Consider the following 15,015-nt stretch of genomic DNA (forward strand, 5'->3'; position numbering starts at 1 on the left):
GCCTAGTGTGTCGGTGTTGCGGTTGTGTCAGAAGCATCGTCAATGATGTGACCATTTGCGGGTGCATCACCGCTATTGTGGTTAGTGCATGGGGTGTCCGACATTGTTATGATGACGGCCGGCGGTGTTGCGATGTTACGACGGCAGTCGATGTTGTAGCGATGTTACGACAGCAGTCGATGTTGTTGCAATGTCACGACAGTGTTACAGTGTTAAGGCGACGGTCGACGGTGTTGCAATGTTACGAGAGCAGAGATGTGTTGGGATATCTTGCGATGCTAAGACAGCGGTCGACGGTGTTGTGATGCTATGACGGCTGTCAACAGTGTTGCGATGCTATGACGGTGGTCGATGGTGTTGCGATGCTAAGACGGCAGTCGACGGTGGTCGATGGTGTTGTGATGTTACGACAACGGTCGACGGTGTGGTGATGTTACGATGGTGGTCGATGGTGTTGCAATGTTACAGACATGGTTGATGTTGGGATGTTACAACGGCAGTCGATGATGTTGCGATGTTACGGCGACGGTGTTGCGATGTTAATGCGAAGCAAGGACTAGTAGGGTACAGGGCGAATGCCGCGACCAGGCCGCTGGTTGGAAGGGGTATGCACAAAGCGAAGGCGATGTTGAAACCACTCGATGCGTCTGATCGAATGATTTGGCGTGCGCGACATAATCTTTGGCCAACTCATGATCGTTTTTCTTTTTTTTTGCAGTTATCGGGTAGGCTAATTTACCTTGCATGTGGACTAGTCCTGATGTACTTTGTGGTTTGTTTGCTACCAGCGTGTAGGTACGTGAAGCAAAACTATAGTGGCTAGTAAATACTCCCTTCGTCAGGTGAATAAGTCATCTTAGATTGTGCATCATGACCAAGAAGATGGAGAAAACGAAAGAACTTAATGTTTATTTGCTAATTAATAGCATTGCATGCAATGAACTAACCGCTGTATGTCATGTTTAGTAGTCTCGAGTCATTGAAAACATGCACACCCTACATCTCTTATTGGTTGATATGTTAAGAAACAAAAAACAAGGTGAGAGTTAATGCACCGCGCCTAAGTATTTTGGGATTATTTGGTTGACTTATACACCTAGATATAGTGTGTACGATTCATGGGGCCCATGTAAGGGGAGAAGGCCGGGAGCAGCCGGTTGAATGGACGGATCAGACGTCTAGAGACAACGCTCACGAGAGCTAGTTCCGTGCTGCTCGCTGCAACTTGGTGCGAGAAACTTCAGATATGGACAGATCAGACGGCTGCGGAGCCGGCTGATCTTTGCCAAAGATCAGCCGGATGACGCCTAGCATCGGCCATACAGAAAAGCTTACCTCTTCAAGCAAATATAGGAATTTAACAAAACTTCGTTTCAGTGAAGAGATGCCCCCATAGGCTCAAATCAGCAGTATCCTACTGGCCACTGGTCAGCTCTTACTCTTTGGCCAAGAAATGATAGAAATCTGGAAGCAAATGGAAGCTTTTCGCACACAGTAAACAAATGCTTGGCCATCTTTGCTTTCACAAAGCCAGTCCCTGAGTTCTAACATGTCAACCCAAAAGCTAGGCATCTAGACAGATCTAGTTACTTCACTACACTGAGTGAACTACATCTAGAATATGCAGCTACAATTAAATATGCCTCATCTGAAATAAAAGAACATGAGGCGATATTAACAGCACTGCTAACCATATCAGCCCAGCTCCAGCTAAAACTATCAGATGTAGACCATTACATATGACAAAACCCAGATGTTTGAACAAAACCATCTCTACTATGGTTATACCTACCATACAAGCTTCGCTGGTTTGCTGAAGCAAGAGGTTCGGCTGAAGACGCGCAAGCCCTGTCTGGATATCTTCCTCTATGTACATTGCCGTAGGGGTGAGTTGGCAAGGAAGAATCTGAGACAAAACCCATGCTTTCCGGGAAGTACCTTGTTTGCGGATTGGAAGGCGAGAGCCTTGTACATGAGACAAAGTTGCCAAGAGGATGGTCAGGAGCATAATATGGCCCAAAAATTGAGGTGATTGGATCAAGGCCAGCATTGTCACCATAATCCACAACACTGAATGAATCTCTAGTGCTTTCCGTGGTAAACGAAGATTCATCAGAGCTGGTAAACAGGGACCATTCACTTGATGTAGCGTCCGAGAAGTCTGTGCTAACCGAATCGGCAAAAGCATCATCGGTGTGATATAAATTTTGGGACCTCAACTTGGCATGCTGATCTTGCCTGTAACCTTCCTCCTCTGGTCTAAAATCATAAATACCACGGATTTGATCATCAGAAGTAAAGAGTGATTCTGTCTGCTTCTGCTCTTGTTTAGAAGAGCCCTTGGAGGATTTTGATGAGTGACGATATGAAGATGATGGATCAGGCAATAGGCCTTTCTCAATGTATATCCTCGGAGGGCGAGGAAAAGATCTAAATGATAAATGTTAAGACTAGTGAAGACAAGGAAATAACTCGAATATTAGATGGCAAATATCATAGGCTGGCTGTACCTCAAGTAGAATAGCATATATGCACCTTCTGACATAACTTGATTCAATGATACAGCCTTGACCTTCGTATAACAAGAAACAAGTAGCCACATCAGCTCATACAAATTCCCAGATTTTATATTTTGTGAACATACACGACCGTATAAAAATATGACTACAGAAAAGACATCACATGAAATAAGTGTGACTATTTGATTGTTCGCCGTCACAAAGCACAAGCAGACTTCAATTCATTGCAAGTTCCATAAGCACTAAAACAGTAAGATTACAACATACTCCCCCCGTCTAGGTGTGTAAGTCACCTTACGAAAACCAAATAATCCCAAAACACTTAGGCACTGTACATTAACTCCCTCCTCATTTCTTGTTTTGTGACATATCAACCAATAAGAGATGTGGGCCGTGCATGCTTTCAATGACTTGGGACTACCAAACATGACATGCAGTGGTTAGTTCATTGCATGCAATGCTATTAATTAGCAAAAGGACATTAAGTTTTCTCGTTTTCCTCTCCGCCTTGGTCACGGTGCACAACGTAAGATGACTTGCACACCTAGACGGAGGTAGTAATTGCATTTCAAAAGAGTATACTATGAGCTGCTAGTTTTCTAAACTCGTGATTATGTTTGCTTCTTTAAAAGAAATACATATCTATGTGATTCACTAGTCTAGAATAACTTCTAAAAGCAACACATACAGAAGTTCTTAATCTACTTCAAGGAAATTTACGAATACCTCTGAGTCATCAATTCTTAACCATGTTCCCTGCATATCTTTGACATACGATATGTAGTGACCAGAGAATGATGCATTTTCTGTATCCACATGTACAACCACAGCATACAAGAAGTAAAGAGGCGGGTGATCACCAGCCCCAGTCACAAAAGGAACCATGTCCAACATATCAGGAAAAGTGACACATTTGTTAATCTTGCCATACTTTCCTGTCTGAAGCACGAACAAAATTAGCTCAATAAACTAATCTTAATAAGCAATCAAACAAACAATTATATTAGTGTGCTAAGGAAACTTCTTCAAAATGAGCTTCATTTAGTTTTAGAGGGGTTTGGTTGCAATTTGAAGATGTAAAACACAACATCATGAAATTCTACATAAATTAGTCATTAATATCATACTGACAAATGCATACTCTATGATAACTGCACACAAGTATTACTATACTTCGAAACATGCAGCTGAAAATTAGAGATAATACAAAGATACTGGGCCAGATCAATATTGCATACAGAGATGAAATACATAATACCTGGAATCTTTTTAAAACTACTGTTAATATGTTTGGCACTTCATGCACGCTTAGCTGTTTTCTAGCTTTAACATAAGCACAACACCTGCAGTAAAATTAACAAGCTTCAATATGCTGTGGTCCAATCAAAATGATGAGAAGATTGTTAGTTTGCCACAGTACCTTCCACATTTATACATATTATCCCCATCTAAATCTTCAGGAGCAGTGAACTGTGTCAAAGCATCTTGCAAGGACTCCACCCAACCATGAATCTCCAAAGTAAGATCCATTATATTCTCGTATCTTTCAGATTCATGATGGCATCTGAGGCACTTAACCTTGTTTCATTTACTAAATTAGTTAGTATATGATAGAAAAATAGTGCTTAACTAACTAGCTAGAGAGCCAGCAGAAAAGAAAATACAAGGAACGAATCTGCAACTTATGCACACACGCAAAAGGATATTCGATATAAACTGTAACAACTTGAGCACACGATTAAGGAAATTTGCAGCACTAAAAATGAAATCAAGTCAGAAAATTACAAGTTACCTTTGATTTAAGGCGTCCACCAAACATCTGTTGTATCAGTGTAGTTTCCTGCAAGCTTTGTTCTACTTGCTTCTCACCACCCAGTCCATCCAGGCACGCTGCTTGCATAGACATCACAAGATGCCTGGTTGTATTGAAAATCAAGCACATTATGAACAAAATGTTAATACATGATCAATACAAAAGGGATAGAGTAGGTCTGACAGGTTTAGAGCAACAATTGTCATTCTCCCCTTCCCATTTTCCCCAACCCACTTGATAGTGTTGACATAAGAGACCATGAGAATATAAGAAAAGGACATATTTAAAGCCTCTTAAATATTCAGAATACATCAACAAATTAAAAGACTAGTCTGTTCCAGGAGACTAGGGAGAGATTAGTTGTTGCCTTCTTGGACTGATGATCTTTCTTATTTTCTGTTTCAATTAAACCGGATTATCAGTCAATCGTCAGTTAAAAGCAACAAGCAACAATAACAAAGCCTTTCAGTCCCAAACAAGTTAGGGTAGGCTAGAGTTGAAATCCATAAGATCTCGAGACCTAGTCATGGTTTTGGCACGTGGATAGCTAACTTCTACAAACAAGTTGGGGTAGGCTAGTTCTTTGGTGATATTCCAGTCCTTCAGGTCTCTTTTTACGGACTACTCCCATGTCAATCTTGGTCTACCCCGACCTGTCTTGACATTAACAACACACTTTAATCTTCCTCTATGCACCGGCACTTCTAGATGCCTACGTTGTATATGACCAAACTATCTCAGACGATGTTGGACAAGCTTCACTTCAATTGGTGCTACCCCAACTATATCTACCTCAGACAATGTTGGACAAACTTCTCTTCAATTGGTGCTACCCCAACTCTCATGTATATCATCATTCTAGACCCGATCCTTTCATGTGTGGACACATCCATCTCAGCATGTGCATCTCTACTACATCTAACTGTTGGACATGTCATCTTTTAGTTGGCCAACATTTTGCGCCATACAACAACGCAGGTTGAATTGCCATCCTATAGAACCTGCCTTTTAGCTTTTGTGACACTTATGACAGAGGACGCCAGAAGCTTTGTGCCACTTCATCTATCTGGCTTTGATTTGATGGCACACATCTTCATCGATATCACCATCCTTCTGCAGCATCGACCCCAAATATTGAAAGGTGTCCTTCTGAGGTACCACCTGCCCATCAAGGCACCCCATGTACTGAAACCGCACCCCAACTTACTCAGTTTTAGTTCTACTGAGCCTAAAATCTAGATTACGAAGTCTGTCTCCACAGTTCTAACTTTCTATTAGTAGTCACTCCGCAATATTTGGAACAGATTTTTGATTGTGTTGTGACTAACAGAATATGTTAAAAGTGAAACACCGAAACTTTGGTTTCATCTAAATCAGAGGCCACCCTTGTTAGAATCAGTTTCATCTAAATCAGAGACCACCCTTGTTAGAATCAACAGGAAATAGTGAGAAAAAAGAGGAATGAAAAAATAGAATAAGAGGAATTAAATCTAACATGTCAGCTAAACTACCTTAAAAATTCATGAGCATCTTCCTGACTTCCACCACCCAAGCGACATCCAATGTTCCTTAGATTCGAAAGGATTCTGCTTGGAGACACAGGTCCACCACTTTCACGTAAAGTTGAAGCATATTGCTCAAGTTCGCACATAAGACACCAGTTCTTTGAGCAACCTATACGAAGATAACAAAGAGTGTGAGACAGACAGGAGTAGACAACTGTATTATTACTTTTACCCTGTGCAGACAACAGTACGGAAGGGGCAAATGCTATGGGCTTAGTATTACAGTCTTTAGAATGCAATCTCAGAAGCAGGTGGATCATCAGGGGTTTTGTGCACATGAGGCATTGTAGAACAGCATTAGCATAGCAGCTGCAAAAAAAGGACAATAGTCATTACATATAACCCATGACAAGCTACAATTTAACTAATTAAATGTTCAATTTGCAGAAACAGAAGAAGCAACATTTGGCTCGCAATTTGCTTGACTAAATAAAGTACACCTTATTTAAATTAATTCTTTTGTAATAGTTTTGGTACACAGGAATTATCTTAATTTTATTTAGTTGCACGTACAGTATGATTTAATTATATTGCTGCACCATTTTTAAAATTTGCTGATTTACCAATCTATGTGTTTGATACTTGTGAATCACCTCCTACTGGAAGTTCAGTTTCACCCCTCCTGTTAAGATTCTTAGATTGGTTATTTCCAGAACATATTGCATGTTGTTCATCTTCTACAAAATTTGCACAAAAAAAGGGCAGCCCGATGCACATAGCCCCCGCTTGTGCAGGGTCCAGGGAAGGGTCCAACAACTTTGTGTCTTTTGTACGCAGCCTTTCCCTACATTTCTACAAGAGGTTGTTTCCAGGACTCGAACCCATGACCTCATGGTCACAAGGCAACAGCTTTACCGCTGCGCCAAGGCCCCCCTTCTACAAAATTCACATATAAGAACAAAAACAAATTAAGTCAGCACGACAGTTTAACAAAGACAATGGTAATACCTGTTCCCACAGTTGAAAAGACCTCTGGGAGAAATACCCCGTACTTCATACTGGAAGAACTTAACAAGATCTTCATAGTGAAACAATACCTGCAATTCCGATTTAGAACAAAGTAACATTACATACCAAAACAGCGCAGTAACTAGAAGACAAGAGTTATCATAGATGATTCCAAACCTTACTCCTCTTGTTATCATTGATTAAACCCACCAGGCTGGTTTTGAGAAATTTTGAGGGCTTCTTCAAGACTTCAACCTTGGATGCTCCTAATTTTGAGATTCCAGTGCATCCTTGTAAATTGTTGTTCGTTGAAACACTTGATTTTGCAGATCCTACAGGATACAATACATATGTGAGATTAAAGAGAAAAATATAAGGAAAAGGTAGCCCACTTCAAGAGAGAAGAAACATTACTTTGCTCATTTTTGCACGAAGTGTTCTTTTCATGGACATTGTATTGATATGATGCCAACACCTCCTGCGTTTTTTGTGATGAAGCCACCTTACCTGGTGGATAAGGAGGCTTCATATAGATCGCATTTCCTCGCCCACTATATTTTCCAGATGATTTGCTCCTCTGTAGTGACTCTGTTGCGGAAGAATATGGCCCCTCGCAAGAACTCGTCATATCAGAAGTAAAATAGACACCCATGTCGGGTTCATAAACTGTGATGCTTGCTTTTGGACATTTTGTTGTTTCAGGAGCACAATTATTGGGTTGTTGTACCGTATTATTGAGAGGATAAGTAAAATCATGGTTGCCATTCTTTTCATCCAAACAACCATAACTGTTGTTTGAAACCTGAAAGCGCAAGGTAAAGAACTGAATGACACAAACTTGGAGAATAAAAAATGAACTAGAAGATATGCTACCTTATTTGCTGATAAAATCTCAGATGAGTTGGTTTCTTCATCAACACTGTAATTGCTCTTTTCACAAGATGCAACAGAAGCGCTATTTACTCTTGAAAGAAGACTTTGATTTGATTCATTCATGTTGCTTCTGTCTGTCAGGAATAGATCAGTATCAAGAATATAGCTATCAGTTGTCGCAAAGGATGGCTCTGATACTGTGTCAAAATTCATGTCATGCAGGTGACTGTCACCCCCTGGAAGAGGTGAATTCAGGTTAGTCAAGAACGGCATTTGTTCAGAACTCTCCGTCGGAGATAGTCCACCAGAGTTGCTACCACCATTAACATGCCACTGCTGGCATGTTTGTTTATGCCCTTGCCTCCAGTGTATAATTTGACACTTTCCAGAGCTGTGGAACATTCAAAGTGGCATTAAAAGTGGCCACAACAACAGAGCAATATAATTTTTACATTCATCACACAAGCAAGAGAGCATCGCATGACAAACAGAGTCATGGTGCAGGGATAAATCAGTTGTAAATTCAGCATTTTTAAGAGACTGGAGTTATTAGATGTGTTGCTTGCTCCAATCAGGCGCTGGATTATATGCAGCGACAGGGTACTCAATCCTACGAAAAAACAAGGGCATCCCGGTGCACGTAGCTCCCACTTGCACAGGGTCTGGGGAAGGGTCCGACCACATTGGGTCTATAGTACGCAGCCTTTCCCTACATTTCTGCAAGAGGCTGTTTCCAGTGCTCAATCCTACCAGCTTAACTAAAATTTGATATGTTACCAATGAAACGAAATAGGTGACTCGCCCACTTTGGTGACATAATAGAGGTACAGTTCTTTTTCAGAAATGAAATCATTATAATAAATAAACAGCAGACAATAAAGTAAGATTCATACACCTATTTGTGTGTACACGACTTTTTGGAGTTTAAGTTCATACCAGAGAATACTAGGTCAGAATCTTACCAGTATCTAACAGATTTGCACCTGGAGCACCTAGTCTTTGCAGGGCCACGACAAGTAGCACACTCGTGGTATTCTGACCTTAAAGAAGGAACAGATCTCAAATAAGGCATGGGTCTCAGAGACGGTCCTGGCAATATAACATCTGGGCATGCCATTGTTTCTACTTTGAAGGCTTCTTCTGCAGCTTTCTGGCCAAGCACACCTACTCTTGTTTTCTTACTTACAGAATCATGCCATCTCCCAAGAAGAAAATATGCTATCACCGGAAGTACGATAAATACAACAAAGAGTGCAGGCACATCAGCTTCCCTTGGTTGGAGCATATCCCTAGAAGATTATTATTACCCAGCTCCAAGACTTCTCTGCTTCAGCTCGGAAAAACATTCCAAATCACTGATTTACCTATAGAAAACAGCAAAGCTGAAAACAAGTATCACAGTTTCCACTCTCTCAGAAGTGGAACATGGTAAGAGAAAATGATCGCGTTCAAACATTTAAGGGGCTAGGACAGGATTAAGCATATCAAACGAACCAGCTCACTGGAGTTTCCTTTTACATGTCCTAGAAGCTCACTCCCATTGGGGCTTCAGTTCACTTGGGATTTGGCTTACACTTATATGATAATATCAAGAAGCTCCCACTTGTCTTGTCATGGCTTCAACTTACAAGCACAACCATACCATACTACTCCCTCCGTTCACAAATACTTATAAGATGTTCTGTGAATTGGATGTATATAGACATGTATTAGTGTGTTCGTTCACTCATTTCAGTCTGTATGTAGTCCATACTAAAATAACCAAAACATCTTATATTTGTGAACGGAGGAAGTACTATATTCACTGAAATTAGAGATACACGGTTTCACAAAATGATTAATTACCTTCGAATGTTAGGGCCAGAGAAATAAGTTCACTTTGTGGCTCACATCACCTCTTTATACTATATCCAAATCCTCCAGCAAATCAACCACTAGACTACCGGAAACAGCATGGAGGGCAACAAAACTAAATAAAATCTTTGCATGTGGCTCCTTTGGGCATAGCTCATGGATGGCGTCCAAACTCTTATCCGACATACGTATTTTGTATTCTCGACAAACTACACTCCAGTTTAGGAAAATGTTTGGCGCAAAAGATTGGGCGTATGAGATGGCAACAGAAGCAGTAAATCCACATCGCCAAAAATACCACAAAGCAATGGGCAGCACATTCCGGGCAGCAAGATCAAATAGTTCTCTGGCGCATCTCAAAATAATAATAAATAAACAAAAGGATCCGGCGCCCAACTCTAGCTCTAAATGAGAATCCTACAAGCTCCGAGATCCCAAGCATACAACCAGCGGTGAATGCGCCCGCCGAATTTCCGAGGCAGTCGCACCGACACAAACGTCCACGGACGGGAAAAAATCCCAGACACTAGGAACAGCAGACTGCGTAAGAGGCGCACGGAGTGCTTCTAAAAGCCTCGAATTTTCGCAGAACGGACGAAAGAAAAACACAAATCAATTGAGACTAGGGTTTACCCAGAAAGACAAATGTCGCTCCGGGCGGATCTCCAACGGGGGCGAGCAAGCGGAGCAGCAGTCCTGGCCGGTGGTTCTGGAGGAGATCGCGGTATATAGGGGTAGGGGATGGAGAAGCTCTAGCCGAGGATGGCAGCGGTGCCGGCGGCTGAAGGAATCGGGAGCGGCGGTGGGAGTGACCGTGGCTCGCTCGCTGTTGCTTGGCTACTGTGCTCTGCTCATGTGTGCGCGTTTTTGCTTTGGTTGTGCTCGGTCTCGGTTAGCTTGGCTCTTTTCAGCGTGTTTGGTTGGTCAAATTTTATTTATTTTTTGAAAATATTGGTTTGGTCAATTAGAGTGACGGAATGGGAATTAAAGCGGTACGAGACTTTAAATTTATTATTACTATTTGGTTAATCTATTATTACTACTCCCTCCGTTCGGATTTCCTTGTCCCAGAAATGGATGTATCTAGATGTATTTTAGTTCTAAATACATCCATTTCCGAGACAAGTAATTCCGAACGGAGGGAGTATTTGGTTAGGGGGCTGTAAATTTATAAAGGAATAGGATTGGATTTGAGACTCCAGCTTTCACCGTTTTAGTGAGTCAATCTTAACCCTTCGTCATAATTTATGTTGGACAATGCTAACGCCCACACATGCGGTGGAGCGAAACCCGTCCACACGCCCTATAACACAGAGACTGCGCCACGTCACCGCATGCATGTACGAATTTTTTTGGATTTTCAGTTTTTAAAATGTTTTATCTCTTCAATGAAAAATCCGATTGAAGATCCATTTTCATCATTAAATCCCTCGCGACGAGATCTTCGAAACTAGATCTCATATCAATATATTTCAGCGATTTCTTTGTTTAAAAGTTGTCATGTCTATTGCACATGAATTGCCATGGCGTTTACACTGAGTTGTCATGATATATTTCAGCTATTTTCTTTTACGTTTAAAAGTAAATTTTGACATTTATAAAACGAGGAATTAAAACTAGACTTGCCATGAACCATAAACTAAAATTGCCATGATACATGCACTTAAAATTGCCATGGTTCATACAAAAAATAATTCTCATGGTCAAAGTACTGGAGTTGCCATAATCAAAATGCTAAAAATGCCATGCTCTACAAACTAAAATTGCCACATGGCAACTTTAGTTTAACCACTATGGCAACTTTTGGGCAAAAAAATTTTGTCGGAACATATCAACATGGGGTCTAGTTTTGAAGATCTCGTCGAGACAGATTTAATGATGAAAACGGATTTTAATTTGATTTTTTAATTAGGAGATAAAACATTTTTTAGCCGAAAACAAAAAAGATTCCTGCTGATGTCATCTGTTCAAATGTGGCAAAATGAGTGGTAAAGGAGGCGTGTGGGCGATATGCAAGATGTCACACGTGTGGGCGTTAGTTTTTCCTTTATGTTCACTTCCCTGGTCTAATCTCTCGTCAATTCCCATGAACCAAACAAAGGAATAAAAATTCTCCTTAAATTTCCACACATAATTCCTATCATGCACCACATAGGGATTGGGAATAAAATGGCTCATCACATGTCTAATCTTAATATAACTCCCTATGCTAAACTTCCAATCCCCTTCCCAAATATTGCCAAATGTGTTGTTTGTTTCTGGCCCGTCCTTGGCCCTCGTCGAAAACAGGATTTAGATCCACGGATGGACTGCGTTTTTCCTTCTGATCGTTCGATCAGATAAGGAACGGTGCTTATTAAGAGACTTTTTTTAACATGAAGTTAGGAGACACTCTTATATAAGATAATATGTTTGATGTAGAAAAGAAAATTGACGAAACATGGCAAGTTGCTGCTTTTTCATTAAGAGCATCTCTACCGTTAGTATCCGCTAAAAGTTCATCTGTCCGGAAATTTTCAGACAATATGCGGGTTTTGACTGTTTTACGGTCCGAATAGATCCACTAAAAGCTCGTCGTCGTGTAAAAAAATATGAAGGGACCCGGATATGCGCCTCTCCGCCGCTATATGTACGGGGTCAGGGGCATTTAGGTTTCTTAGATCAACTGAGAGGGGTTCACTGGCTCCATTACTTAGAAAGAAGCCCGCAAAAACAGGTCTGCTACATTATGAAAAGATAGTAGAAGAAAAGAGTGTAATGGCTAAAACAGCGAAAATGCTGATAACAGTAGGCACCCTCACGGCTGACACCACAAGACAATTAAATTGAGATAAGTGACAACTTAATAGGACCACTTTCCACTTTCACTTTCATGATAGGAGGGATGTTGGAGATCTCAGGACCTCCAGAACAGAGACGGGGCTCTGCCCAGCAACAACACCTCCTCCCCTCAGCTTGAGTGGAGACGTGATCTCCTTGAAGGTGTCTACCCCATCCTGATCACCATTGTCCCTCACAGCAGATTTTGGAGGTGGAGACAGAACGAGTCTATCATCTTCAACATGTGATCCTTGTAGAGCACGCGCAATTTCTTGATTGTTCTTGAAAGAAGCGACCAAATCTGTTCAAGAGACAGCCAAGGCACACCATTAAACACCAAACTGTTTATGTGCTTCCGTAAAGCCCAAAGAGCAACAACAAAGACAGTATTTGAAGCATCTAATCTTTTTCCAACCACCCAAAGAGAGGAAATACTAGTGACAGAATCTCCCAGCTGCATATTAAAGAAAGAGCTAATCTCCTGCCAAATATGTTGGGCAACCACACACTCAAATAAAAGATGTTGGATACTTTCAAGCTTAGAATAGAACACACAATCCACGAATTTATGTAAGTTCCTTTTCAGCAGATTATCTCTGGTCATAAGTTTGTTGTAGGCAAACAACCATAGAAAGATGTGAATCCTAGGTGGTACAATCAATTTCCAGATAGCATGAATAAAACTTGGAGTTACTCCTCTATAGTTGATGATAGTATATAGAGAACTGGTAGAATATGACCCAGATGCAGTGTATTGCCAGACCAGGGCATCTATATCACCAGAAAAAGTAATACTCGAGGCCACAACTTCCAGTTCATATCACATATTCATCAAAGGGGAGAAAGCCCTTCTAAATGTGAGTTTTATCACATTGTTATCTAAAACCTGACTAACGGTTTTACCCTGCTCTCTGCAATTGCAGTAAAGATCTCAGAATTGAACAGACAAACACTGGTACACGTCGGTGATATACAAATGGTTTTTAACCCCTTTCCGCGACGGTGTTCGGAACCGTCACCTAGTGAGTGTGGGCGATAGGGGGGTCCTTCCCACACGACCCGGAAACCGTCGGGGATATGCCCTCCTTGCACACACGCTCGGCAAAATAAGGTCGTGTGCGACCGGCGAGCCCTATGCGAAATCATTTTCGGTCGTAAGTACATCCCACACAGTCAGTCACCGCTAAATGTTTCCGTTCGTATATACACACCACACAGTCACTCCAAGGAAAACGTTTGCACAAGGTGGCGTAAGCAAACAGTTTTCAAGAGAATGTCGTGTGTGATTGTTCATTGATCCAACACGGTTTATTCCTAGAATCTGTGTGCGTTGCCTGAGGTCATCGTCCATGGTGTTTTCTCAATAGTCGTTTGCAATAGGAAAACCCAATTAGCAAGCTAATTGGCCAATTAGTGGGCTAATTGCCCTATTATTAATAATCCATTCACTAATCTAATTGACATTCATATTAAGCACATAATATATTCCATTTCCATATTAAGGAAGTAGTATTTCATAATTGAAATACATCAGAGTACAACATGATATAGCTTCAGCACCCAGCTACCCCATTACACAACTGCACCAGCAGCAAGTTTCACATGCAACACCTAGAACCTTTCGAAATTAGCATCATAGATGGTACATAGGGAGATGCATCTCATCTGAAAAACTGCTGAAGCGGAAGGCGCATATTGAACCTTCATTCATGTTGAAGGTCTTTGCAATTTTAGGCCAGTGCCTGTGGATGATTGACCGTCCATCCTTCGACCTCTTCAGGAACACTTCAATATTGAACCATGGGTGTTGTATGAAAACTTTCCTCGCCTCCTGACCACAGAGGTGGTTTGAGAGGTAATCATCAGTGAACCCTGAAAACAAGGATGTGCATAAATATCTTCTCTATATTGGAAATGGGGCAAAGGAATAAAAAAGGCAAGGTATAATAGTTAGTACCATCTTGTAAACCTCAGTGCTTCCCATTGTTTCCCTGCAACACATATAAGGTAGTTAGTCATCAGGTTAAGTAAGGGTTCGCATGCTATCAGTAAAATATGTTGATGAAAAATAAGCACATTGCAGATTCATCAGATTATTCAAGCCACATGGAAAACCCATTTATCCAAACCAAGCATGATTAAGAACTAGGAAATATAGCACTTGTATATGTTTCTCATGTATTAAGTGCATCCAAATTCGAGTTATTCCTTACATGGTATACAATAACAGAATGCAGCCACATCAATTGAACATCGCATTGCAGAATTGAACCAAGCAGTTAACTAAACACCACAACAAATGAACCAAACGTTAACTGAGCACCACATTGCACAATATAACATACTTCTAATAGAAGATCAGACAGTTAACCAAACCAAGCATGCTTAACAACTTGGAAATATAGCAATTGTTTTGTTTCTCATGTATTTAGTACAGCCAAATTCGATTTATTTCTCACATGGTTTACAATAACAGAATGCAGCCACAACAATTGAACATCGCATTGCAGAATTGAACCAAGCAGTTAACTAAACACCACAACAAATGAACCAAACATTAACTGAGCACCACATTGCACAATATAGCATACTCATAATAGAAGATCAGATAGTTAACCAAACC

General features: G+C 40.9%; 1 protein-coding gene across 2 annotated transcripts; it reads right to left on the reverse strand.

The window, feature by feature from the left end:
* Window positions 1-1,495: 1,495 nt before the first annotated feature.
* Window positions 1,496-10,462, reverse strand: LOC123144492 (ubiquitin carboxyl-terminal hydrolase 15). 2 transcript variants are annotated; one of them, XM_044563661.1, is made up of 14 exons: window positions 10,206-10,462; window positions 8,681-9,082; window positions 7,719-8,109; window positions 7,260-7,647; window positions 7,023-7,177; window positions 6,846-6,934; window positions 6,121-6,206; window positions 5,844-6,006; window positions 4,312-4,435; window positions 3,940-4,097; window positions 3,778-3,862; window positions 3,246-3,458; window positions 2,511-2,572; window positions 1,496-2,430 (listed from the first exon to the last, which is right to left on the reverse strand). In XM_044563661.1, the coding sequence occupies exons 2-14, from the start codon at window positions 9,001-9,003 to the stop codon at window positions 1,734-1,736; spliced, it is 2,934 nt and encodes a 977-aa protein (XP_044419596.1). In that variant the 5' UTR covers window positions 9,004-9,082; window positions 10,206-10,462; the 3' UTR covers window positions 1,496-1,733. The 2 variants fall into 2 exon arrangements, with proteins under 2 accessions (XP_044419596.1, XP_044419595.1); XM_044563660.1 differs by having other exon boundaries at window positions 5,844-6,206.
* Window positions 10,463-15,015: the final 4,553 nt, after the last annotated feature.

The sequence above is a fragment of the Triticum aestivum genome, chromosome 6D, assembly GCF_018294505.1.
Source record: "Triticum aestivum cultivar Chinese Spring chromosome 6D, IWGSC CS RefSeq v2.1, whole genome shotgun sequence".
NCBI classification, from domain to species: Eukaryota; Viridiplantae; Streptophyta; class Magnoliopsida; order Poales; family Poaceae; genus Triticum; species Triticum aestivum.